At 47.1% G+C, this 27,108-nt stretch overlaps 1 protein-coding gene across 4 annotated transcripts in view; it reads left to right on the plus strand.

The window, feature by feature from the left end:
* The window catches only part of Vstm4 (V-set and transmembrane domain containing 4), a 75,091-nt gene that overhangs the window by 233 nt on the left and 47,750 nt on the right, over window positions 1-27,108 (plus strand). For 3 of the 4 annotated variants that reach the window (XM_013508815.1, XM_013508817.1, XM_005412575.2), the window contains exons 2-4: window positions 74-104; window positions 5,236-5,634; window positions 24,418-24,486. In XM_013508815.1, coding sequence (XP_013364269.1) covers window positions 74-104; window positions 5,236-5,634; window positions 24,418-24,486 — 499 coding nt within the window. The remainder of the gene's footprint in view (window positions 1-73; window positions 105-5,235; window positions 5,635-24,417; window positions 24,487-27,108) is intronic. The other variant, XM_013508816.1, reaches the window with a different exon arrangement.

The raw sequence follows: 27,108 nt of genomic DNA on the forward strand, positions 1-27,108 counted from the left end.
GTGTGCACCCCCCTCTCTGCCCGCGGTGAGAGGTCTCAGCCGCCCCGCCCTCGACTGGTCCCGCGGCGTGCGTGCGCTGCTGTGGGCGCGGGCTCCGGGCCCGGGTAAGCGCTTGAGGGCGCGGGGGGCCCGGGGGTCCGGGGCTGGGGCGGGTCCGGCGCCTGGCGTCCCCTCCCTACCCGCCAGGGCTCGGCGGCGCTGTCACACAGTGCGCCCCTCCGGAAAGGCCCGGGACAGCGCGGTGTCCCCAAGCTCCAGGCCTGAACGGGCCAGCCCCGGCGGGCGGGTGGCCGCCTTCTCGACAGTTGGGAGCGCAGCTATTGACGGGTCCCGGGAGCCACTTTGGCGCTCTGTCCCGGTTGCCTGGGACGGGGACGGGATGGCTGGGGCCTGGTGGGACGGCTTCCACTGGGAAGCAGCGCACTTTCCCGCACGCACCCGCCTCAGACAGCCTTTGCTAGCGCGGGCTCCCCGAAGCTCGCGGTTGCCACTTGCAAACTAGGAAAACTTTCTTGCGCTCTGGATTCCCCAGGGCCGCAGCTGGAATGGCCGTGAGAACGAGTGGACCGGGTGGCTCACACTTCCTGAGTGCCCCTCCTGGTGCCTTTCTGGGGCCAGTTGTGTATGATCTCACTTCATCACAACAATATTTCAAAGTTACAATGATGAGAGCAGATATTTACAGATCCAAGTACTGCACAAAACATTAACTCAGTTCATTTGGTGCTGTTACCACCCGTTGCAGGTGGGGAAACTGAGGCACAGACCCGTGCCCTGATAAGGGTAGAGCAGGGTTGTGAGCCCCACCCCCCAAACCTGGTCCCAGACTGCTCACAACCTCTAAGCTGTTTGGCATTTGCCTTGTAAATAAGGAAAGTGATCCACACGCATAGGGAAGTAATTCCCCAGTGGTGGCCCTCTCCCAAGGGCTGGGCTGGAGGAGGGATTTGGACACCAGTGGGGAGAGATGCACCCAGTGTCCCCTGGTTACAAGGGCAGTGGAACTTCTGGTGAACCCGGAATGGGCCGTGGGAAGCACTTCTTGTCACTGCAGTCCCTGGTTTGGCTGAAGACTAGGCCAGGCCCCCTCTCACGGCCTCGGGGCAGCAGCTGTCGGGCAATAGATGCTGTGGGCACTAGCGTCCCTTCCTTCTCTGTAGGGTGACCCCTGCCTTCCTGATTGCAGCGACTGTCAGAGAGGGTACCCCAGTATGCACTGCTTAGGGGTCAATGATAGTCTTCTTTCCAGGAGCCCTCAGGAACCCCGAGAGCTGGAGTTTGGGGTCCCTCATATTCTGTCCTCCTGTGCCAGAGCCACCTTACTCTTCCTTGTGTGGCCCTCACCACATACCTGCCACCCACACATTTTAGGCCTGCACCAGAAATCCTGTGCCCTCCTCTTCTGCTGGCACTGAAATGGGCATCCTGCTCTGCTCATGCTCACCAGGCCTGGTCCTGCAGTGCCTCTTTCCCCTCGAGATCCCAGCCTGCTAAGTCACCTACATTGAGGCCAGGCCTCTGCCTTTGCCAGCTCAGTGCTGGGGATAGCCTTGCCCAGAAGACTTCCCACAACCTAACAGCTGTGACCTCCAGCTTCGCAGCTTTGCAGCTGGGTGGGAGGACCCTGCCATTTCAGTTTCAATCCCAAACGCCTTGTGTTAAAGGTGGATGTGAATATTTTAAAATTCTTATCAGTGCGTGTTTGCAGTATATAACATTTACATTCTTCGTGGGATGCTAGTACATGTACATAACGCATCTTAATTCCTTTTGCATCCAATTCTAATCCCCCCTCTCTTCCTCCTCCTCTGTCTCTTGCTCCCCTTCCCTTTTGCAAAAGGTTTATCTTTGTTTCCTACTGCCTATCTTTTTATTTTACTCTTTAATTTGTTTGTACTTTGGGTTTCTCATATAAGAGAAGCCGTGCAATATTTAAGCTGTGCTTCTGATTTATTTCATAGAACACTACAGTTGCAATCAACAAGTTGTATCTGTTTGCTGAGGTGGCCCTTAACAGAGCACCCCGGATGGGGGCTTAAGCAACAAGAGTTTACTTGGGCACAGATCTGGAGGCCAGAAACCTGGGCTCAAGATGTCAGCTGCCCTGCTTTTTTCCAGGGCCTCTGCCTTTGGCTTCCTGATGACAGTGGGCGTCTGCATGGCTCTGTGCTCATCTCAGATCATGTTGGAGTAGAGCCCACCTTCGGGACCTCATGTGGACTTAACCCCCTCTTTAAAGGCCCCATCTGTACATGTAGTCACACGTTGGGTCCTGGAGTTAGAATTTCTACATGGGAATTTTTGCAGGGGGACACATAATGGGATCTTTACACCGTGATGGAAGAAACAGGTGCTGTAACCATTGGTCAGAGAAAACAAGGCAGAATGAAGGCAGAGAGGTGAGCATGCTGTGAGAGAGAAAGCAGAGTGTGTCCTGGAAGCTGGCAGTGTCCCTGTGTCCTACACTTCCCGGCAACTCTGGGGCTCCCCAGGGCTGCAATGCTGGGCACATTCTTTTGGTTGTGGTGACTGTATATAAGCCCTTCTTCATGCAGCGTTAATAGGAGGAGCCTGGGGCACATGTCACTCACTATCTTCCCATCCATAGTTTCCACTTCCTGCCTTCCCAGTTCCCTGGGCCCCAGTGGGAGCCCTCAGGTGGGAAGGGCTGGCCTTGGGCTCTGGAAGCCAGCTGCGTGCCTTTGCTGCCTGCTCCTGGTGGCTGCTGGGGTGGGGGTCCCAGCTGCCCCTGGCTCACCAGGGAGCCCTGCTGTGGGGGCTCAGCCATCAGCAGGGAGTACAGTAGGACCAGGGGTAAGCAGCCTGCCAGGTAGGTGAGCACAAGTAAGATGTGGGCCAATTTCTCCACTTTCACTCTGCACCAGTGACTTCTGACAGCAGAGGAACCGCTACTGGAGGAGTCAGCACGAGCGGCAGGGCACTTTCCCTTCCATGTGAAGGTGAATTTAATCGCATCCCTAAAATGCTTTTTTGTCACATGAGGTGACATTCATAGGTTCCCAGGGGTTAACATAGGATACCTTGGCTTTTGTTATCTGTATTTCCAAGTGTCTCCCTGGGGCGGCTTTGTCCATCATCACTGTGGACACAGGGGTGGGGCAGGGGGCTCCGAACTATCCTTCAGGGCCTTAGAGTCCAGCTGAGCATTGGCCTAGTTCCTCGTCCCCCTGTGAATGTTACCTTAGTGACAGAGGCACTCACTGTCAAAGTTGTTAAGTTGCTCTGGAGAGTCCTGTGGGCCAGTGCCTGGCTTCTAAGAGATAAGATGACCCTGACATCAGAATGCTCATAGCGTTTGGTGTATGAAATCCACCATGAAAGCCGTAGAAGAGCATGACTACTATGCTTTGAACAGCTTGTCCCCTCTGAGGCTCAGGTGAGGTTTAATTTCCATCAAGAGGTAGGACTTGCAGAGGTGATCCAGGCTCCCTCCTGAAAGGATCAACCCATTCCTTCAGTTAATGGATTAATTGGCTTATGAGCTATCATGAGGGTGTGTCTGCCATGAAAGCCAGTGAGATAGGTCTTTTAGGCACCCAGTTTCTGGTGCTATGATGCCCTCTGCTATCCTAGGGCTCCGCATCACCAGACGTGGCCTCTTGTACTTGGGCCAGCACCTACTCAGTCTGTAGTGCTGTGTTGTTAGCCATCTAAAGCAGACTAAGACCTATTGCCAGCAGTTTACAAGGAAGAGGAAGAGTGCTTTTTCTATGACAGTCCCAGAACAACCTCATGGCTCCTCAGGGACCCATGCCCTCCTTGTCAAACATTCATATCTTTCTCCTCTTCTTTTCCCTCCTTGTTTTTTGCTTGGCTGCAGCACTGACCAGAGGACAAGGTTTTTGGTGACTCTGACATCTGAGGCCCAAAGTCCCTCCTGTGACCAGAAGTGTTAGGGGTCTGCTGCTGTGGCTTGGAATGGCCCATAGAATACCTCTGCTGTGGCTGTGTGGGCAGGGAAAGATGCTTCCTCGAGTGGGAGTGCCACCCTGGGCTGTAGGGAGTGGGGATGTGGGACCTGGTGAGGGTTCAGCTTAGACTGCACAGATAGAGCCTCCAGCACTCTGCACAAAGATCCTTTCTTGGTTCTGTCTGCCAGAGTCTCTTGATTGGTTTTCTGTTACTATAACAAAACACCTGGACCTGATAATTTATAAAGAATGGAAATGCCATTGGCTACCCCAGGACTCTCTTCCTCTCTTTACAAAGCCATTAATACTATCCTGAGGCTATATTCCTGACGAATCACTCCCAAAGGCCCCCTCTCCAACTGTTAGTCTATGGCTTTGGGGATTAACTTTCCAACACAAGAATGTTAGAGGGACACATTCAAGCCCTAGGACCACTGTCCACTCTGAACAGTGGCTCCTGGGAAAGAAAGATCACAGCACTCGGCCTTTCTGAGGTCTACTGATCTGGATAGCCAGGTGAATTGGGATAGCTCCAAAAAGATCAGCTCATGGGCAGAATGGCAGCCAGGGTGGACAGCCTCAGACATCTTTTAAGAAACCAAAAGACAGGAAGTAACGGGTGGGGCTGAAATTTTGCAGCACCTTTTGGACTGCTGGTGCAGTCCTTCCTTCCTCCCTGTCCCTGAGGCACATTTACTCCTGCACTTCAACTCTGAGAACCCAGTCCTGAGCCTGAGGAAGACCCTAAATCACCCCTGCTGCTCCAGCCCAGTGTGTAGACTTAGCACCTGCCACGCCCCTATGGAGCATCTGCGCTGGCTGGAGACAGGAAGGGAAAGGCAAGCTCAGGACTGTGGCAGACAGGCGGTCGGAGAGGGCAGCCTGACCCCAGCACTGCCCACGCTGATGATTGCGGGCCTCGGGGACACTGGCTGCAAACATGGCTGTGGGCTGGGCGTTCTCAAGAGATTCCAGCTCTGCAGATTCTTATGTGGAGTCTGATGAATTTTAAATGTCAGTGACTAGTTTTCTGAACAATATCTGGCCAGGGGGGTCATTGTTTGGCAACCATGGGAATGGGATCCCCCAGACATGAGAATGTGGAGCCCCAATATCCCCCAGGAGAGCTCCTGTGATTGCCAGTAAGGTGGGAGATGAGTAGGGGGCATGGGGCCACCAGCTCCAGCCATACAGGTCCGGAGCTACCATGGCTTTGAGGCCCTGCAGGCTCCTTGGCTGTGCACAGTGCCTCGTGGAGAGTAAAGTCTTTACTCACCATTTCCCCATTCTCGTTCTTTTGCAGAGGTCTGCTGGGCTCTCAATGTCACCGTGTCCCCAGGGCCTGTAGTTGACTACCTAGAGGGGGACAATGCCACTCTCTGGTGCCACGTGTCCCAGAAGAGGCTCAAGGACAGCCTACTGGCCGTGCGCTGGTTTTTCGTAGGTGCCAACAGCCCAGAGGCCTTGATGGTAAAGATGACCAAGCTCCGGGCTGTACAGTACTATGGGAACTTCAGCCGTAGTGTGCACCGCCGGAGGCTGCGGCTGCTGGAAGAGCAGTGTGGGGAGCTGTACAGGCTCTCAGTGTTGATGCTGCGGCCAACTGACCAGGGCCAGTATGTCTGCCGTGTGCAGGAGATCAGCAAGCACCGGAACAAGTGGACGGCCTGGTCCAATGGCTCCTCGGCCACGGAGATGAGAGGTAAGATGGGGAGAGTGTGGAGGAGGGGAAGGACCTGGTCCCAGCTAAGGTCACCATGCAGGGGCCTGTGTTAGCTCTACCAAGAATCTTCATGGGAGAAGACTGGCTATGTGCTCTCAGGTGAGCGACTGGACACTCATTAGGTTGCCGAGGACAGACTACATTCAGCAGGGACTGTTGCAAGAGGGCAGAGATCTACCTTGACTATCTCTGCAGAGGGCTGGGCTGCTTTAGGGAAGACAGAAGGAGTTGGATGTGGAAGCTATGGAGAGTGGTGGAAGCGGATGGGGTCTGGTTCTCTGGTAACCCTGGGACCTGCCTGGGTTTGCTAAGGAGCTTCCAAAAGCTGAATCCTGCCTTCTCACAGAGGCTGGGGACAGGGTCTGCCTCCAGGTGCTGCAGAACCCACAGAAACTCTTTGCGCATCCCTGGGGCTCCTAGGTGGCCAGGCATGCTCTGGAGAGGGGCTCAGCCCTGGCAAGTGGCTGGAAGACTCAGGGGGTCCCGGTTTTCCAGGCTGGCTGGGTGTGCCCAGTGAGGATTCTCTATCAGAGCCCAGCCTGCAGCTCAGATCACCTCAGCTCTGTTCACCTGGCTGGGCTCACAAGGGCGCCGACAGAGACGCCCACTTTGGCCAGGAGGCCCTGATGTGAATCAGGGCTCTGAAAGCAATCAGTGGCTCTGATGCATCGCCTAGTGGATGCGATCAAAGCTCAGGCTAAGAAATCCTTCAGAAAGGGGGCCAAGGCCCAGAGACAGCACCTCTTCCAGGAGACGGACAGGAGGCATACACTGCTTCCCAGACAACATGGCCTGTCAGTGCCACCTTGAGGGGTGGCCATGGCTTGTCATCAGAGACCCAAAAGGAGGACACCTCTTGCCAGTGTCATAAGGCTTTCTGTAGTGCACTCAAATTATATCTTTGGTTGTTTGGAACTAGGATTTAGTGCATCAGAAGATCTAGAGGATTGCAGGGTATGAAAATACAAAAAATGGTCTAGCTCTGTTATATATATAATATTAAGTAATATTAAAGGTCTTACAATTATTATTTTGATAAGCTTTTTTGTTTTGATTTGTTTTAGTTTCCTGTTTTATTGTTTGTTTATTTGTTAGTTTTTTGAGACAAGGTCTTGCTGTGTAGTTCAGGCTGGTCTTGGACTCACAGTAATCCTTCTGCCTCAGTTTCTAGAGGATTGTGTCACCATGCTTGGCTGGTAAGCCTTTTTAAGGGATAAAACTCAACTGTGTGAGGTACTGTCAGTGTGATGCATGAATAAGGAGCATGTTAAAGTGAAGTAGTTTATATAGGTGGTCTTTAAAGCAGCCCCTTGCCTTTGGAGTTTGCAGTATTATACCATTAGTAAGCACAGAACAATGTATGAACTAAAATGTTGTGCACTTTTTCATCTTTAGCAAATTAATTCAAGAAAACAAATGACTATTAGTATAAATATGTATTTTGGCATAGGAAACAAAAAGAATTACATAAGAAGCACAGGGGCTAAGGGGAGAACGCTGGGTATCAATTAGCCATGCATGTGTGATTAATGTAATTTTTATATTCTTGTCACAGCACATTCTAGAATCATATGCTAAATCTCTTGGGAGTGATGAAGCTCTGTGATTAGAACATATAAAAAGGTCTGTTTCCTTCAAGTAAGCATGATCATCTAGCTTTAGAACTGACTTCAGTGAGTCTAACCGGTTCATTCTAGAACATTCACAAGGAACTTGCTCCAAAAGACTTCACTGGAAATAAGACTTTTCCCTTTCATCTCCTCTTCTCCCTCCTCTCCCTTTCCCTCTCCCTCCTGCCTCTTCCCTCCCATTTCTTTATTTGTCTACTCCCTTCCCCTCTGCTTACTGTGCCTTTTCTTTCTCCTCTTCCTCTCCAGCTGTCTGTCTGTCTGCCACCCCACCTCCCTCTACCTCTGACCTGGAAGTGGTTCTGATCTCACATGCTGCTGCCTTTCTCACTAGGTCTGCCCAGAATCAGCCTGCAGCTGACCATGGCTTGCTGGTGGAAAGACACAAAGCCTCAAGAAATAATGACCATGCTTCCAGGGGGTTACAAAAAGGGACTAAGGAGGGTCACCCTTAAGTAAATGGCCTGAAGCCTGACAGGCTATGTAGTTTGATCTGTGCTTTTCACAAAGGGGAGCTGGTGAGGCTTGGCTCAGTCATCTCCTTTCCAATGAGGGCTGGGCTCAGACTTGCAGCTGTCTACCCAGGTCACCTTTCTCTGAGCCTTGTGTCTGGTTCATCATCAGGGACCTTGTTTACCTAAATCTGAATCTCCTGTTGGTAGTGGTTATGTGGAAAACAAAAACTGAAGTGAAAGGTGTAATGATCAATTCTGCAGGCAAAGGCTTTGGGTTGGAATATTAAGGAAGGGTGACAGAGATGCTTAGGAGTGGGTTCCTCACCCTCCAGACACATGTTTTTCTCCCCTTCTCCAGCCTTCCAGGGCCATAGTTTTTGTTTCCTCCACATTTGCTTTACTTCCTTCTTTCTGCTGGATTTTCCAACCATCCATGGGAGAAGAAACCATGCTTGGGATTTCCCTTATGACACTGCTCCACCCTGTGCCCTTCACCATGGACTCAATTGAGAGTTTCTTCCTGCACGCTCTTACCTGAAGCGAAACTGTCTTTCACTGTGAACTTCCTGAGGGAAGGACCTGTCTCTCGTCATCCCTCTGCAGCGAGCTCCTCCCCAGCAGACTGAGGGTGACTCTCACGCAGACAGGCATGGAACAGTGCCTGCACAGAGCACTTGCCAGGGGAGTGTCAGCTCTCATTATTTGTTCTTGATTTCCATATGCTGATTGTTTCCTATTGCAGAAATAACGTAGTTTAATCACAGAAAACATGGAAAAATACTGAAAGGATTTAAAGAAGAAAGTAAAACTGACTTTCCAAGTCTCCATTGCAATGCAATCTGACATTTGGTATCAGTCCTCTCAGTTATTTCATGCAAATAAAAACACACAATCTCATGTCATTCTTAGCATAAATACTGCCCTATGCCTGGCTTTTCTGACAGTACTAAACAGTCCACATGTTGTCTTTTGTTAACTATGGTTCTACAGCATGATTTTTATAGTGGAGTAGCAAGCATGGTGTGGATATTTCACAATTTAGCTTCCTACTTGTTACTGGACATGTAAGATATGCTAAATCCTTGTCAGGTAACTTCAGCTAATGTCCTTGTACTTAGTATAACATCCTAGAAATAAGATATTGGTCAAAGAGTTCCCCTACTTAAGGATAGATACAATTCAAAGATCTGAACTCACCTCTAGAGTAACTAATGGATTTCTAGTCTCACCAGCATTGAAAAATGCTTTCTCCTGTGGCTTGGTCTCCATCATGGTGATGGTTAACTGTGATGCGTTAACTGGGCTGAGAGATGCCCAGGGAGCTGGTAACACATTCTTTCCAGGTGTGTTGTTTCTGTTTCTCTACTATAATCATATGTACCTTTGGAGGATGCTAATGATGATGACAATGGACATGTGGCTCAAGACTGACCTTCAGTTCATGCTTGATGGATGCACAGAAGTTTCTGGTTTCTCAGGTCCACATGCTGGCTGCTCCCCCTGAACATAGGAGGCATGGTGAAAGGATGAAGGCTTTATTCAAAACCAACTCTGAGGAGATGGGGGCGTGCCTCAGAGTACTACCAGTCACCCTGTCACTGTGTGCAGGTGGGCAGGGGCCTTTATATAAGGAAGATGGGAGAGGAAATGCAGTGAGACACAGACAACTCTAGCTGGCTTTTCCCGCTGCCCCTGAGGCCATTCTCTACTCTTTCCATATGGAAAGGAAGCTGGACTCTGACCTCCTGGGCCAGCATCTGAGTGTTCTCTCCATTCACCTGAGCTGAAGAGAGGAGGGCATGGTGGTTTATGCACTGAGTATGAGGAAGTTTGGAGAAGTGGATCATCTTTAAAAGAAAAATTCGAACTTTTAAAGACCCCTATGGTCCCATGGTTACCCAAAGTGCTCTTGGTGGGCCCACCAGCACCTTGTGCTGTGGATGCTTTTGGTTTGGGCGTGACGAGGTGGATGCTGGCACCATCTGGGAGACCTTGCCTCTTTCCTTGGCCTGTTCCAACTGCACATCTCATTCAATGGCCTGTCTCCCCTCCTTTTCCCTCAAGCTTCTTTTGTGTGTGCCAACCTGTGGGAATCCCTCTGCTGAGGACGCCCTGGGGATTCTGGTTTGGGCAAGGCTGATCCAACACTGTCGTTACTGCACTGCTTTAGTCATCTGCTGTGGCATAGGAAGGATGTAGAGTAATTATGGGTGGAAGAGTCAAACAAAGCAAAGAGTGAAAAGTGAAAAGCCATCTTTCCCCACCCCCACCAAAAGTCCCCTGTTGAGCTTGCAAGTCCTTATTTTACTCATGCGTGACCACATGGGTACAGGTACATTTTAACAAGGACTTTCATATTGCTTTATGGTTATTGCTGAGTTTTTGACTTTTAAAAATTATATTCTGTATTGTATTTATATCCAGTGACAAATAGCATCAAAATTATTACAGTATAAAAATCTAAAATCATCATGGAAGATAAGGCCTAAGCTTTTATTTTAGTTGTTCCCTTTTTAAAACTTTGTAATGTGCTATAAGTAGATACTCATGAAGAAAATATAAAAAGCACATGTCTTGCCTTTACAAAAAAATAAAACAAAATTTCACAACAAAATAATCAAAGAATAATTAATACACTGTGTATCATGATAATAAAGGATGGCCAAAATGTTGCTTAGAAGTACAAATAATAGACTGTACTCTTTGTTTCTCTTTGTTTATTGAAAAAAATTTTGTCCTTTGTTTTTTCCCTTTTTTATATCTAAGATATTAGAAATTAGCTTCAGTACCTCAAAAAAAAAAAAAAAGAAAGAAAGAAAGAAAACGAAAAAGAAAGAAAGAAAAGAAAAAAAAGTCTATATTATTTATATTCAATCTGGAACTTTTAAAATAAAAGTTGCTTTTTGCCTAAGTTAAATTGCTGTTATCTACAGCATTTATACTGTAAAATGTTAAAGGAACAAAACGACTCCAAATACCATTTCAAACAGAAGTATATTATACCTGGAGTTTTGTTCTAAAATTATTTGTGTATCTCCTAATACGCATATGTTGGACAGAATCTGACTTCTGCAAAAAGCTTGTAATAGATGGTTTTCCATGCATTTTCTGTAAATGACATCATGTAGTGGGACAGGATCAAACTGTCTGTAATCGCCACACACACACACACACACACACACCCATCCTCAGGATGAACATTTAGGAAACTTCCAATTTTCCACCAGCACAGTGATTTAGTGAACAGCTTTGTTCACATTTCCAACTGTCCCTGCTGGTTTGGTTCCTGGAAATAGTGCTGGGCTGAAGGCTACACATATTTAAATTTTTACTAGACAAAGCCAAAACTCTATTGCCAAAGAGACTTTACAAATTTATACTCTGACCATCATTGTTGGAGAGTGTCTCCTTCCCTGAAGCCTAGTGAATGATCAATATTGTTAATCTTTTCCATTATTTATCACAGTGATGGGAAAAGTATTACATTATTTTAATTTTAATTATTATATTTCATGTGATAAATTTAATTTCTCTTGTCCATTCAATTAGTAATGTGGTTGTAGTATCTCCTCATGACTATTGACTGCTTAAAAAATTTCTTTTGTGAATTGCCTGCCTGTAGTTACAGCTGTCCATAATTGGGTTGCTGTCTTTCTACTGTGTGTGTGTGTGTGTGTGTGTGTGTGTGTGTGTGTGCGCGCGTGCATGTACACACATGCATTTCCGATCATTACCTCTTTGCTCTTACTTGTGGCACAAACATTTCTTTCTGTCTGTCACTGATTTTTCCATTTTATGTTTCTTTTAATATAGAGATATTTCATACTTTCAGGATATTTTTGTAGTTGAATTTGTCATTTTTACCCACTATGGTATTCCTTTTGTCCAATAGTCACTTTTTATTAAAGTGTAATTTTCATTCAATAAGCTGCACATGGTACCTTTGTTTGTTCCTGATTTTAGAAAATGTTTCCTACCCTCAAGTTTATACAAATGTTTTTCATATATTTCTGTAATATTTTTAAATGAGAAAAAGCAAGCTTTGCTCTTTTTTCTCCTTGAAATCGACTTATACATATGTGCTAATTACTTATTTATCTATTAACTGATTATCTTTTTTCCAAATGCTAACTTTCTGACTCCTATATCTATTGAATAGAATTTTTCCTGTTATAAGCTAAATTTCTACATTTAAATATGAATTATGTTTAAACTATGTAGATCTATTTTAATTATTAGGGAATAGGATAAGTCTTTTTCTTTAAATTAGTAACCTAGCTATTCTTATTTATTGAATTTTTCTTTCAGAGAATCATGAGAAACAACTTACATGGTTTTGGGAAAATTATGATGGGGCTTGATTTTATTGACAGTATAAATTGCTTTGAGGTGGCTACATGGCTCTGCTTTAGTCTGATACTCTGACAAAATAGCCATGGTTGGGTTGTTTGTAAAGAGAAGAGGTTCATTGCTGACAGTTGTGGAGGCTGATAGTCCAAGCTGGATAGCTCCATTTCCTTGGCTCTCTGAGAGCCCCTGGCTGCCTCACAATGGCAGGATGGCAGGTATGAGAGGGGAGATCCAGGGAGAGACAGGAAGCCAGAGAAACTCCATGCCTGCTTGCCCTTTGTGTAACAACTCACTCCAGGAAATGAACTGGGGTCATGTGATGAGGGTAGCGATCCTTTCTGACCTTCATCTCCCATCAGGCCCTGCTGTATGGTTCCTCTGCCTCTTACTCCACCTCACTGGGGACTAGGCCTCTAGTGTTTGAGTACACAGACCATATCAAACCCTCACAGCCTCTTACAGACCTTTATTACTTCAAATGTTCCTGTCCAGGAACCCGTCATGTTCCTACAATCTCGGGTGGTTTTTTTTTTTTTTGTCATCTATAAAATCATTCACATGACTCTTGTTTTTATTATGTTTTATTTGTAGATATTCATAAGTAGGATCCACCCCTCTATCTATACACACACACACACACACACACACGTGCACATAGCTTTTAACATCCTGATATCTGACAGATGTTTGACTTTTGTTGGCTTGTGTTTGCCAACCTCATGAGCCACTTTACAATTTCAAATGCAGTCATTTTCCATTGCTTTTCAATGTGTCTATGAATTTCTATCTCATTCATTTTTTCTTTTCTTTTTTTAAATCTTGAAGACATTGGGGTAGGCAGAGAGTTCATGAACAAAAACCGAACTGCATGGGAAACACTTCAAAGAATCAACAACTGGGATCTCACCTCATTTGTTTTTCTAACCTTATTACATTGGCCAATGCTTTTCAGAGAGTAAGTCATATTTTGTATGACAGAGTGAGTATTCCTTTTGTATGACCTTACTATGAATCTTCATTTTATCATTTGGTTTATATCTTGATCATGCATGTCTTTCCATATAATCTCAATAGTTTCAGACTACCAGGTGCTTTAGTGAGAAGCCACCTTTAAGGTATCCATGACTTATTCCCGATCCCTACTAGTGAACTTATCAGAAAAGCACTTGGCATTGCCTTGATCATGTCTCTTAGTGACTTACCTTTCCCCTTTCGAATTTCTTAAACCTCTTATTTAAAAACCCATTTTAGAAGCCTGTCAGAGCAGGGTGATCATTTTTATTTTTTTCTTCTTTTTTGTTTTAACCATGACAGTTGCACGTCTTTTGGCACTTTGCTATTTTCTAGGATTTCTTACTTTTCCTTACTGGAGTTACTTCTGATGTATATGTGGTCCCTACTTAAGAAACATCAGCAATTCTTCTCTGAGAAGGGGAGAGACATTAAGGGGTATATGTGTGTGTATGGAGAATTAGCTGTGAAAGATCTTTGCTGGGAAGCCCACTCACCAGGCTGCTGAATAGATTAAACCCATAGGTATTATTGGGGTGTGCAATCAAGGCATCCTGAACACTTGCTTGGGGATTTTAATCCTTGGTCCGTATAGCACTGGAGTCAAGTCTGCTACCACAGCATCAGTGCACGTCACTGTGCTTTGATTGCTTTCCTGAGGGAGAGAGAAAGGGATGGAGTCACTGGTGTATCCAGGAACTCATGCGTGGCCCTGGGCCTGTCATGTCCAAGCTGCATCCCTTGGGCGGTGGCCCTGACAGAGTCTAGCTCAATAGTCACATGCTTGTCAGATGCATTTTGGATGGTGTGCAAAATAAAAAAGTCAGAAAAAGAAAATGTTAGACCAAACCTAATGACTGTGCAAAGCTAAAAGAAAAGGCAAAGTCTGAGATGCAGTATCTTAAGTTGCCTGTGCCCCACAACAGTTTCAGTGGTGGGAAACCCTGCTCATTCAGGAAGTGGGTTTAACAGCCAGTCGCAAAGACACACAGGGTGGGAATCCCCAAGGGAAGTCATCTGGGGAAATCGCGGGGGTAAATGTTAGGTTTGATATCATGTAATTGTTTTATCAGTGACATTGGAAAAGGAGCCCGCATCACCCTAATGAACTTTACAGGAAATGCAAGATTGGGAAATGTTCCTCACGTCAGCAGTGAGGAATAAAGCACAACAAGGATGATTCCAGAGAGGTAAGAAATAGAGGCAGGAAATAACAAAATGAGATTCAATTCAAAGGAAGGCAAAGTGACACATTGGGGGAGCATGAATCTCGAGCACGGTAGGATTATCACCGGGAGGCTGGGGACTGTGTCTGCCAAGGGCTTCATAGGCACAATGGAGAGTGAATTGGATCTGACTTACAGCATCGTGGTGATTTCCAGCCACATACCCGTCGAGCCAGGTCCCTGAGAAAAAAGGCGAGTGTGTTGTGTCTACGACACTGGTGAGACTCTAATGGTACCACACCATCCCTTATTTCCAGAAGCTCATTTCCAGAAAGACAGATTCACACTGGAAGAGATTGGCAAATGATTACAGGAAATGAGCTGCCACGTTGAGGGACATAATCTGTTCTTCTGTAGAAGGCGCTTTGCTCAGTGCCAGAAGAAGCTGATTTGAAAAACAGCAGCAGCAGGTGTTGGGGGGATCATTTACCCCTTCACCCTGTGGTATGGATCACTGAGTCTGGCTTTTGTTGCTATAACAGAATATCAGAGATGGGGCAATGCATGAATAACAGAGCTTTATTTAGCTCATGGTCCTAGAGGCTGGGATTCCTAAGAACATGGTACTGGCATTGGTGAGAGCTTTGTGGCCCTTCACGAAGAGGGCATTGCATTGCAAGACAGGACCTATATGCCAGAGAGAGCTCATTTTTGGAATCAAGCCTCTCCTGCAAGAACCCCTTAGTTCTGTCACTCACTGATCCATGAAAAGATTAATCTACTCAGGAGGATGCCTTCATAATCCAGCCCCTCCCAAAGCACCCACCTCACCACCCCGTTCCCTTGGGGGCCAAGTTCCCAACTCATGAGCTTTCTGGGGCACATTTTGACCCTAGTGGCTATAATCTGACACCAAGTGATCCCAGGCCTGGCAGCAATGGACCTAGGAACACAGGGGAGATGGGGGGACTTTCAAGTGCAAGCCCGATCCAGTGGAGAGTACCCCTCAAGGGCTGAGGGAAAGGGCAGAGCTAGAGCCAACCCTGGTGGTTTACGTGAGATCAGTGTGGATATCTAGGGAGACAGCATTAGGCAGGGGCTGTTACTGAATACTAAGGGTTTGATTTTGGCGGTCAGCATTCTCAGTCTTGACTGATGTGAACATCTATAGCCATTGTTAACATCTGCCTAGAAGACTCCAGCTTAATAGTGCTGGGACGGAATCTGAATATTCTGCATGTAGTAGAGAGGATCCTCCCCCAAGGCAGGTCAGGGAGTCTGCTATAGTGCTGTAAGCCATTGGAAGCTGTACAGTGATTCAGATCTCTTGATGGATCTCTCTGTTGGTTGTTGGGCATGGATCTGGGGAGACCACATAGAAAGGGAGGAAGTAGAGGCCTTTGTAATTGGCCAGGATTCCGATGATAGAGGATAAAATCTACCAGGAGGAATGGAGCTATAATTAGATTGAGTGAGAAGTCTTGGCTAACTGAATAGCTGTGGGCAAGGTGGAAGGCTGTGGGTCAGACCTCGGGGTCTACTTAGGAGGTGTGTAAGGTGGTGCCCATGGTGCACATGGACAAAGGGTCACTGGAGTGGGGAACTGATCCACAAGGAAGGTTTCAGAAGGAGAGTAGGTGGGCAACAGGCTGGACGCTGTCAGGCAGGCAGGTCGGTCCAGTAGGCACAGACATCTTGGGTGTGAGGCTCCTCTGTGATCTCTGTTGACAGCTGATCTCTAGGCCAGGCAGGTGAAGGCTGTGGGTGGGTGAGGTGCCCAGAGGCAGGGGCTAAAGGTGGAGCCTGGGAAACCCCAATGCTCGGTCTTGCAGTGCTCTGGCAGAGAAGGAGCCCCTGGAAAATGAGGAGGAATAGCTGTTTCCCAGGAGGCGAGGGAGAGGGGATCAGGAAGACACAGGAGCATGCTGCCTGGGGAGCTGAGGTGCATTGAGCTGGATCCTCGTAGCCGATGACAACCACCCTTAGGTCCCAGCATCTTGAGTAGGTGGGGGCCTCGCTGCAGAAAAGACACCATCATGTGAATGGTACAGTCATGCCCTACATTGCTCAGTGCCCGTATGTGAGTGACCTGTGCCCAGAACCGTGGGGAGAGGAGGGCTGAAGTGAATGGCACGTGGAAAACAGGATGAAAATTAAGGAGTCTGAGCAGAGGCAGGGTCAAGTCTAGCAGGGAGATAGACAGCTCTGCCTGTCCCTCCCTCTATCCAAGGGGGAGACTTGTGTTGGGGAGCTCAGGAATTCAGAACTGGAGTACATTTCCTGCCTGGCAGGCACCATGGCCTCGTGCACCAATTCCCAGGGATTCTTGGCTCCTGATGTCCTCAGGGTAAGGAGAAAAAGCAAAAGAGCCACCTAATAGTTTTTCTTTTAAAGTAACTGGTTCCAACAAGTATTGCTGTTCTAAGCACTGAGCTCATCAAAGTCCTACAGACCCACACACAATGTTACTGTCCTCTTCAAGGTAAATTACAAGATCAAGTTTGTGAATGTTTTGTATTCTAGGAGTCTGAATCTTTTATACAAGTGAGAAATAAGACTGCTTGAGCATCCCATACGTGAAATGCTTTTCAGTTGTGCAATATTTGCACACACTTTTGGGTCAAGCACCTTCAGAGCACTTTGTTTCTTTTTTTTTTTTTTTTTTTTTCTTGGTTTTTCTCTGGTACCAGGAACCAAACTCATGGCCTTGCACTTGCCAGGCAGGCGCTTTGCTGCTGAGCTAAATCCCCAGCCCCCTTCAGAGCACTTTGGATTCAGGATTTTCAGACTGTGGATGCTCAGTTGTAGTAAACCCCCAAAATGCTTTGTGCAAAACCGAACTTTGCTCTATAGATGCAAAGGTCACACCTGACCCTGTGGATTCTGCAGTTAGGCTCCACACAAGGGAGAACGTGCAGGAGTTGGGGGCTGAGCCTCTGAGCCTCATGGCTTCTGTGTGTAGAGAAGGCAGCGTTTTCACCCACCCTGAGGTCGCCAGCAGGAGCTGTGAGATAGGATAGTCTGAGGGCTCCCCTAAGGGTGCAACATTGTCCCAACCCTAGAAAGCATGAGCATCTCGCTGTGCACTTGGCTTTCATTTTAGGCTTTGGCTCTGAGAGTGCAACAGCTTAAATCCCATGAGCTCATACCAGACGTTCTTCCAGCTGGATATGGTGCATACTTGTAATCCTAGGACTCTAGGAGGCTGAGGCAGGAAGACTGCGTGTTTAAACCCACCGTGGGCAAAGTTAAGGACTGAGGGAGATTCTCTCTCTAAATAAAAAAATAAAAAGGACTAGTGATATAGCTCAATGTGAAGGCCCTGGGTTCAATCCCAGGAGAGTCTAAGATTCTGAGCCCACATAGAAGTCCATACTAGAAGAGTATGGAGTCATACTCTTAGTATGAAGAAGACACTCACTCACAGTAGAAGACAGCTGCAGAAATAGTAGAGATGCTAATTAGGGGGACTGACATGCATTCACCTGGATCCCTGCAGCCAGTGACAAGCAGCTTTAGGCAGCAGCAGTTTGAAGAAGTCATCTGCTGCAGTTTAGTCAGGGTTCCAATCTAGCCCCAAGCAGCATTGTCTAACAGCCAAATGGTAATGTAAGATTCTATAAATCAGACACACAAGCTTAAATGTAGCATAGTTTCTCTTATCTGAGAAATCCATATTATATATAAAGAGGAAAATAAAGACTAATAATACAAAATAGTGAGAAAGGTCTTCTGCAAAAGGGAAGGGGACCAAGAGATGGAGGGAGAGGAAGGAAAGGCAAAAGGGGGTGAAGAAAAGAATTGAGGTGTTATACACATGTACCAGTTCCTCATAAGGAATGTAATCATTATGTACTGCAAATATATAAAAATTTAAAAAAATATTCTGTAAGCCAGGTTTAAATGTAGCAAGTGGACAAAGCATATGGAAAAATGCCCTATCACTCTAAAGGTATTTGGGGGCAGATATGGAATTAGAATAAGTTGTATCACCTGACTGTTTGATGCCATAATGGGAGAGGAAATTTAATAATTAGATCTAAAGTTAATACCACAGAGAACTGAGCCTTTAAGTTTCAGTGGAAGAAATTAACTGAATAATTCCCTTTTCTCTGGAGACACAGAACAGATAATTAGGAATGAGATTTACAAAACATTTAATGTTACTGCTTAATTAAGCAAGCACGCATCACAGTGTTTAAAGTGTCAACAGGTCCGGATACTCAAAGGGAACAAATTGACAGCTGGAGTGTAATTTAAACACTACTTAGAACCATCCTTCATGGTCCCGACCCTCATCCGACTGCCACAGTCTTGGAAGGATTTAGGGGATTAAAAACTTAAACTCTGAAGCATATATGAGGCCTCTGTTCATGAGACCATGTATTAGTCACCTTTCCAGTTGCTGGAACAAAATATTCCCCACCCACAATTTAAAAGAGGATCCATTTGATTTTGATTGTTGTTTAAGAGAGTTCAGTCCATGGCAGACTCCAAGGCAGGAACATCATGGTAGAAGGCCATGGTGGAGTGAAGCTGCTTAGTTCATGGCAGCCAGGGAGCAGAGCTTGGAAACAGCATCTCTGAGAGATATTCCCTCTAAAGGCTCACCTCCAGCAGCCACCTCCTACTGTTACTAGGCCCATCTCCTAACAGCACATTCAGCTGTGAACATCGGTGGTTTAATCCACAGATGAATTTATTGCCCCATAATCCAGTCACCTTCCTAGGAATCTCTCAATGCAGTCAAATTGACAGCTAAGATTAACTGTCACATGCTGCCATCACCCAAAGAGATGTCAGGATGGACAGGCTATATACCCTGCCCTCCTGAAGCCCCAGCCTCACAATCCAGAGGACAGTAACTATGCAGCCATGAGTCTGGATTTAATGGAACTTGCTGACACAGCAAAAAGAGGAGAGTGTGAGTGGGGTCATACTAGTGGGCGACACTGATGTGGGACTAAGGTGGGGACAATGATGCAGTACTTGAGTGAGAAGGTCACACAGAGGACATTCTACAAGAAGCAAAGGAAGTCACAAATAGTCAAGGGGGTCGAATATGTGTTCGCAGGTGGGGGACAAGGTGAGTAGTGATGGGAGGCCAGAGGGGCAAGAGGGACCTGGCCAGGGCCCTCATCACCAGGGGCCCCATCTGACTCCTTTTCAATGCCCCCTGCCCTGGACTCAGGCTTGGATGGTTTGGAAGAAGGAGTAAATGAGTGGTGCCAACTCTGGTGAATGCCCACCTGAAATGGGCACAAGGAGGGGGAAACGCTGTGCAGTATGTGGGGTCAGTCACAGCCCCCAGCTCTCAGTTTCCTGACACATGTAGGAACACCGGGGTGACTTTGCACTCCTCAGTGGCCTCTGGCCTTCTTTGGGAGCGAGAGCTTCTTTTCTAACCACTGTGTCCATTGCAGGAACTCAGTTTCACATCTCGCCTTTTCCTTGTGTGCTTGCTCTGTTTTCCAGAATCTGTCTAGGACAGAGTGCAGGGAGAGGGGCAGCAGGGTTGGACAGATCTGGAGGCCTGTTGGCCTCTTCTGTTGCACCATGCTGGGCACTCACAGGCCCTGCTGACACTTGGCTGACTGTACCCTGGACAGCCTGCCTTTGACCTGCTTTTGGAGGGTGGGGGAAAAGAAGCAGGAGGCAGGACAGAAGGGCTGTGTCTCTCTGGGTTCCTGCCGCCTCCCCCAAGAACAGAGAGCCAGTTATAAATAGCAGGGACACAACTGTGTCTTGACAGTGTTTTCCTTGGGGACCATCCTGTCCTTGAATAAGGAGGGACAAAGAGCTGAGTGTGTTAACATTCAAGCTGAGATTTTACGCAAGCTTCTTTTCCTGCGTTTACTTAGTTTGTATCAACCTTCTGTTCTGATTGCCTTCTTTCCAGTTGATCTATGTAAGATGCTGCCTGAGGAAATTGGGGCAGGGTCTGTCTGTTTTCTCCTGGGTGCAAATCCACAAGCCCTGGGGTGTCTAGGACCAAGACGTGTGCTTCTAGCCTTCTCTTTTAACTTAAGAGAACCTAAGAGTCACTTTGTGCTGAAGGATTCCTGCTCCTGTCTTGTAAGAAACCAAAAGGTCAGAGGCCATAAAATGCGTAATCATAGACACAAAGTGTATAACTCTGAGCCCAGAGTTCTGCGAAGCCATTGGCCCAGGTGCTGCTGTCCTTGGGGGTTCCGAGGGTCCAGATGAAGGAAGGAGGTTGGGTAGGGGGACCCTGCCCTGGCTTCTTCCCAATCTTCCAGGTTGTAAGGAAGTCAAGGCCCTGGGGCTATATTCTTTTTGGGTGGCCTTCACTCACTGATACAATATCACAACCATATCATTCATTAATGTTTTTGTTTTTTGAAGGGAGGCCTCTCTCTATTGCCCAGGTTGGCCCTGAACTTCTGGGCTTGAGCCATTCTCATGCCTTAGCCTCCCAAATTGCTGGGTCCACAGGTATGTGCCACCACATCCAACTTCATCCATTGATTCAAAGTAACTGACCTGAGCTATGGGCTGAGAAGGACTCTAGAAAGTGAAGAAACTGGATGACAATCAAGATAAATTTAAAAGGGCATGCTCTATGGATAGCGGTGTGTGGAAAGTGAGACACTAGAGGATCATGGCACGAGGACGAATGGAACTCAAGGGCCTCCGTTCTGGGTCTGAGAGTCATTCCCTGGGGTGAGACACCTGCCCCTAGAGAGGTCTTGTGCTTTCCATGGTGGCTTTGTCCTGACACCTGTGTTCTGCACACCGCATATTTCTGAACTGAGACTTGCCCTCAGAGGGCCCTTTCACAGTCGCAAGTGGAGAGCACTTCTGTGATGGGCTGGCCCTGGCTATTTTGTGGCTCCTCCCATTTTCACTGGGTTGAATTGAAGCAGTAATACTGAAGGGTGGGGCTGGAGGCCCTGCCTGGTCTGGACAGGAAATGGAATGGGCTTCTGTCCCCTTTACATGGACCTCCTCTTCTGTGTGCTCTGGATTCATCCCTGCCTTGCTGAAGGCAGGGTGTGGCCACGTGGAGTCTTGGGGCCTGAAGTTCACAAACTCCTGGGAGGTGTCCCCCACATCAGGCAGGTCCCCCAGACTCTATGCTGCACATTCAGACCCTAGCTTTGGGGTACCAAGTGAAGGTGACTCCTTAAAGGCCAGATCTGCAGCACTTCTCTCAGCTTGACCAGTGGTGGAAATAGGAAGGCCAGGGCCACAGCCCCAGCTCAGGGTCAGCCTTTGCTGCTCCCTGGGCTGCTCCTTGGGAGCTTTCATGCTCCTCTGTCCTCTTGACTTCTAGCCATTTCTGTGTCAGAATGTGCACCTTGCATTGGGTGAAACCCATTGGTACATTTTAAGTACTAATTGTAGAATTCTTTGTTAAAGGGATTGGGCCCGCTGATGAACAGAGGGAGAGACAATTTCAGGAGAAACAGATCATTTTGGTTGTTCTGTGTATGACCAAAGCCAGTCCAGATAATGGGTAGTGACACCAGAGGCCCCCTGGTGCCCAGAGGGTATGGTCCCAGGTCTCAATGTGAGCTCACAGCCCGGAAGCCCTGAGACTCACTGTCCCCAGGGAAGCTTCTAAGGCTTTCCTTCCAGGGCAGAATCCTGAGCTTCTGGCTTGTGCACATCTCTGGGTGACAGTTTTCCGGCAGACACTGTCGAAGGGAACTTGACTGAGATTCCTTCTTTGCACTTCCATCACAGGGCCAATACCCTTGGTTTGTCTAAGGAGCTCTGGGCCGAGTGCTTCCTGACCATGTGACCCTGTGGCAACCTTCAGGCAGCTCTTTGCAGAGGGTAGTGACTCCCTGGATATCACAACTTGCCCTTCCTTATGTTTCAGCCTCTCTGTCCCCCAGGGGGAGAGCCCATCACCGGGGCCACTTCCTGTCCCTGCAAAGAGATGACCCTGCTCGTGGGTGCCAGATGCCGTGGGAAAGGAAAAGCAGTCAATGGGAGATGACTCAGCTCGCCAGTACTCTTCCTCCTCAATCTATCAAAGGACACAGGACACTAACAGAAACCAAAATAGTGCAGGACATTATCTCTGCTAAAGCAGGATTGAGACAGGCAGTTTAGCTTCCTCTGCTTCGCTAACCAGTGGTACTACTACTTGCCCTCTTCCCACTCCTGGGCCTGCAGAGGGGCTGAAGGCCTTGTGCTCCATGGAAGAGCAGGTCAGGACCCACAGTATCTCTACTGAGGGGCCCCTGGTTGCAGCAGGGATGGAAAAAGAGGGAGCACATTAGGGGTCACAGTGGGGGGGGGTTCCTAGGAGATAGGTTACTTCCTGCAGCTGGGGTAATGAGGCCTCTGCAAGGGGGTGCACAGGGTCTGCTCCATGTAGCCTTTGCTGGGAGACCAGTGTCAGAGCATGAGGTAAGACACAGGCTGCCTGGAAGAGGGTGTTTGTCATGCTGCTCTGCCCATCTGGGGAATGAGATGGCGAGGAGAGGAGACAGTGTTCCAGCAGACCTGCTAGGGTGGGGTGGGGGGACCATGCCTGCTCCCCACCATGGAAACCCCAGCCTGTGCCCAACCCTACAGGATAGCCTACCAGGGTAGGGACTGGCAGCCCCCCAAGTGGGAGCTTGGGAAGGTCCAGCGTCATGGGCCCCAGGGCTGCTTGTTGTCTTTGTCCCATCACTTTTGTGTCCAGCTGGGCCACAAGAGAGCTCAACACCATCCACAGGTGCACAGGTTTATCATTTGTGTTAGAGAGCTCCAGCCTTCTACCGCTGATTCCATGGGAAACAGATGTGCTTTTCCATGAGAATTTTATTTCAGAAAGTCTTTGGCCAATGTGTATGATCTATGGTTTGGATTGGGGGGTGTTGATTCTTTTTTGCTGTGCTAGGGATGGAACTCAGGGCCTCCTGCATACTAAGCATGGCTCTACCCTAGAGCTACTATCCCAGCCCCTAGCATGATGTATTCCTGAGGCCTTTTATTCTCTTCCAGCTCCACAGGAAAGGCTGACCAAAGTCAATTTATATCAGCCATATGTGGCTGTGCAATGTGGGGAGGTAAGTTAATAAACTTAGCAGAGTGGGGACAGACTGTGCACCATGGAGCCCTTGCTTTGGGCCAGCGTGTATCCCACAGCCCCGTCTCCTGGCATCCTGAGGACCTGGACACGTCCTTCACAATATATCAAATGCACTTGGGAGACAGTGCAGGATTAGCAGCTGAAACAAGATAGTTACAGCAGGACCTTGGGAACATTTCTGAAGCTCTAGCAGGGTTCGCATAAAGATTTTTCTTTCTTGTAGGAGCAGATAAGATTATGACTGGTGTGGTTAACCTTCTGATACCACAGAGTTGCCACATTTCCCATAAAATAAGTGCACCAGGGAAAAAGAAACACTAGTTCATTATTTGCTTAAAACCCCTTTAATATAGTATTTCAGTTTGTGAGCTTTTTCAACATGTGTCTCCATAACTGTATTAGGGAGAACTTGCTACTTTCTCTCCCACATAAGGCCAGGTGCCCTAGGATTGGATCAAGTTGAGGACCTACAGTTTCTGCCCTTGAAAAATGAATGAAAGTGACTTGCAGTCAGATGTCTTGGCTGGGATGATCATGCTTCTTCCTGCAGTACAGAGTCAGCTGCAAGGATGAGAGCCTTTGTGTTGACCATCTGGACATCGGAGAATCACTCTCAGGGGCCAAGGAGGGGCCAGCAACTAAGGACCATCTGGGCCTTAGATAAGAAGTAGAGTCTCAAATGGAAGGGACAAAAAGTCCTGTTTTAGGGAGCTGGTGTCCTTGTGGGTAGAGATGGCTCACCGGCCCTGGGCCCTGTTCTACGCACTGCAGACACATTAACCCATCTTATCCTCTCACCCATTCAACACAGGCCCTTGTCATCATTTCCCCAAATGGGGAAACAGAGGCCCAAGGAAGTTCAGTGGCCTGCCCAGGGCCCCATAACAAGCAAGTGGCAATTTAACAGCCCAACCCAGGGGGCCTTTGTGCACCTCGAGCTTAAAAGTGTTGTGTGATTTATCCGCTAACTGAGATTGGTTGATCACCCATTCTGTTGGTCTTGGTAGTGTGAAAATTACTTTATACATGTAAGTGTCATGGTGGGCTATGATCGTGTGCTCCACTTCAAGCTGCTCTGTTGCTTTTGTGTCTTACAGTGATCTCCCTCAAAGCTTCAGAAGATTCATCATTTGAGAAAAAAAAAGAGATCTGGGCCTTTTTTGAAGGTAAGTTTGGCCTGTGTGTTCCAAGATGCAACCTCAGTTTCACACAGCAGGAAAAGAACACACTAGGAAGAAAGAACCCTAACTTCTTGGTTTTGCCATAACATCAAAGTGTGGGGTTTTTTTGGTTGAAATTTAGGAGTCAGATGGGAATTGCTGGGGTCTCAGCTACAGGTTCGGAAACAGTGCGGACACAGTGCCAATCTGGATTGATTAGCTTGTTTTCTGGTTCTGTTTTGCTCCAGAATTCTTACTCCAGTGATATTAGAGAGACTGTCAGTAATATGTAAAAAAGTGAAAATTGTATCACTGTGACTTCATTTTGTTGCTTAAGGACTTTGAGGTTCTAGAACATGTGAAAGGCATTTGGGCTGCCTCCAAGATTTAGCTATTACAAATTGTGCTGAAATAAATTTTAAAAAATAGATCAACATGTAAGAATTGATATTGTAACAGTTTTGAATCTTCCAATACATAAACTTGTTACATATCTGCATTTATGTAAATCTTTAAAAATTTCTCTCAGTAATGCTTTGAACTTCTTAGTGTATATGTCTTTCCTTCCAGTATATAGGTCTTGTGCATATTTATAAAGCTATCCCCAGGTAGTTCATATTTCTTCTGTTATCACAAATGATGTTTTAAAATTTTAATTGCTTGTTGCCACTAGAACAATAGAAATATGATTGATTTTTGTATTCTGACCTTGTATCCTATGACCTTGTGTAATATACCTAGAAGCTTTTTTAAAAAATAGATTTCTTAGAATTAGATTCCTTAGGATTTTCTATATAGATCAACTTGCCTATGAATAAAGACAGTTTTACTTCTTCCTTTTGAAAAAAAAAGAAAGTATGAAAATTTTTAAGCAAGTTGTTTTCCCACCCACGTTTGAGTCACCCAGGCAGCTCTCAACACAGATGCTTGGACCCATCTAGAGAGATTCTCGTTTGGCTGGAACTTACTGAAAGGGCCTCAGATGACTGCAGCCTGCAGCCAGGCTGAAGTTCAAGGTGTTAGCAGTGGCTCCCGGTGAGGTCCCTGCCAGCAGCATTAGTGTCACCTGGCCACTTGTTACCAAAGCCCTCTTCAGCCTCTGCCTCGGCTCAAGCTCAGAAGTTTGGGGTGTCACTGGGTAATTTGGGTTTTACTCCCTGGGTTTGAGACCCCCTGGTCATTCTGATGCATATTCAGGTTTGAGGCTTGGAGCAGAATTCTCAGTGGGGGAGACTGTGCCCCTCCCTGGGACAGTTGTCAAGGTCTGGAGATGTTTTCAGTTAGCACCACTGTGGGGATGCTGCTGGCACCTAGAGGGTAGAGGCAAGGACATCTTGCAGTGCATCTCATAGTCCCGCATCGAAGAACTCTGGCTCCAAATGTCAAGAGTGCTGAGGGTACCGAGCACGGCCTGGAGGAAAGGAAAGGTTAGAGAAATTGTCATCCCCATCCATGTCACTGAGGACTATGATCTGAACAGTGAAAGAATGTACGTGTGAGTCAGGCAGGGCCTCTGATCCAGGAAAGGCTAGTTAGTGTTAAAGGGGGCCTGAAACTTTGTGAAGGTATGGGATTTATTGATGAGGAATGGCCCAGCCAGATAGGATTGCAAAAGGGCAATACATTTGGGGGGATGGGTAGAGGCCTTTGGATTCAAAACCACTCACACAGCAGTGCACCAGGGTACCATTTAGGAAAACATAACTTAGTTTTTAATTGTTACTTTTATTAGTCCATGTTTGCAGTACGGAATGATTACGTTTATTGAGGGGAGTTGTACATAACACATATTCATTCTTTCTACGTGCCCTGTCCCACCTCTCCCTCTCCCCTCACTCTATTTCTTGGTCCCCTTCCTATTTGCAAAAGATTTATCTCTCTGTTTCCTATTATCTGTTTTCTTAATGTGCTCCTTAACTTATTTATGCTTTGTATTTCTCATCTAAGAGAAACTGTGTGCTATTTGAGCTTATTTTTCTGATTTATTTCACTTCACGTTATGGTCTCAAGGTGCATCCCTGTAGGAAAACATCACTTGTGAACAAGTTTGCAAAGCAGAGGAGTCAAGCGGCTTGTTAGGCTTTAGTGTTTGGTTTAGAGATGTGAGTGGTTTTTTTTTTTTTTTCTGACACTGTGCTCGGGCAGAAACAATGACCCTTTGTATTCCCTGACTTTTCTTCTGCACCCTTCCTAGCAGCTGTTTCTTTATCTGATGACTTTCTCTTAGCAAAATAATCCCCAGGCTGTCATTTGGGGACTGCTTACCCATGGGTAGGGATGAAAGTGCCCTTATTCCTCAGAATAACACAGTAGAAGAAGCAAGGCTTACTCTTCTTTTTCCATTTAGTCAAATTGAGGGGACCTAGCTGCCCTGTGCCCTGAAGCCGTAGTGGGGCGAGTCCCTAAGTGGGTCATAGAGCATCTGACTTGTGTGAGGAGGGCTGTGACTCATCAGATGCTAAGCATTCCTGGGGATACTCAGGGCTCCATCCCTGAGGTTCTGATTATCATATCAGGAAGGGACGGAAGAATTTGTACTGCCTCAGGGTCGGAGGTGGTTTGATGCAAGTGGTCTGAGGACTATATTTACAAACATAGCGGAACCCAAAATCAGTCTTTACGTACTAG

This window comes from Chinchilla lanigera, unplaced genomic scaffold, assembly GCF_000276665.1.
Source record: "Chinchilla lanigera isolate Chin_1 unplaced genomic scaffold, ChiLan1.0 scaffold00155, whole genome shotgun sequence".
Lineage (NCBI taxonomy): Eukaryota > Metazoa > Chordata > Mammalia > Rodentia > Chinchillidae > Chinchilla > Chinchilla lanigera.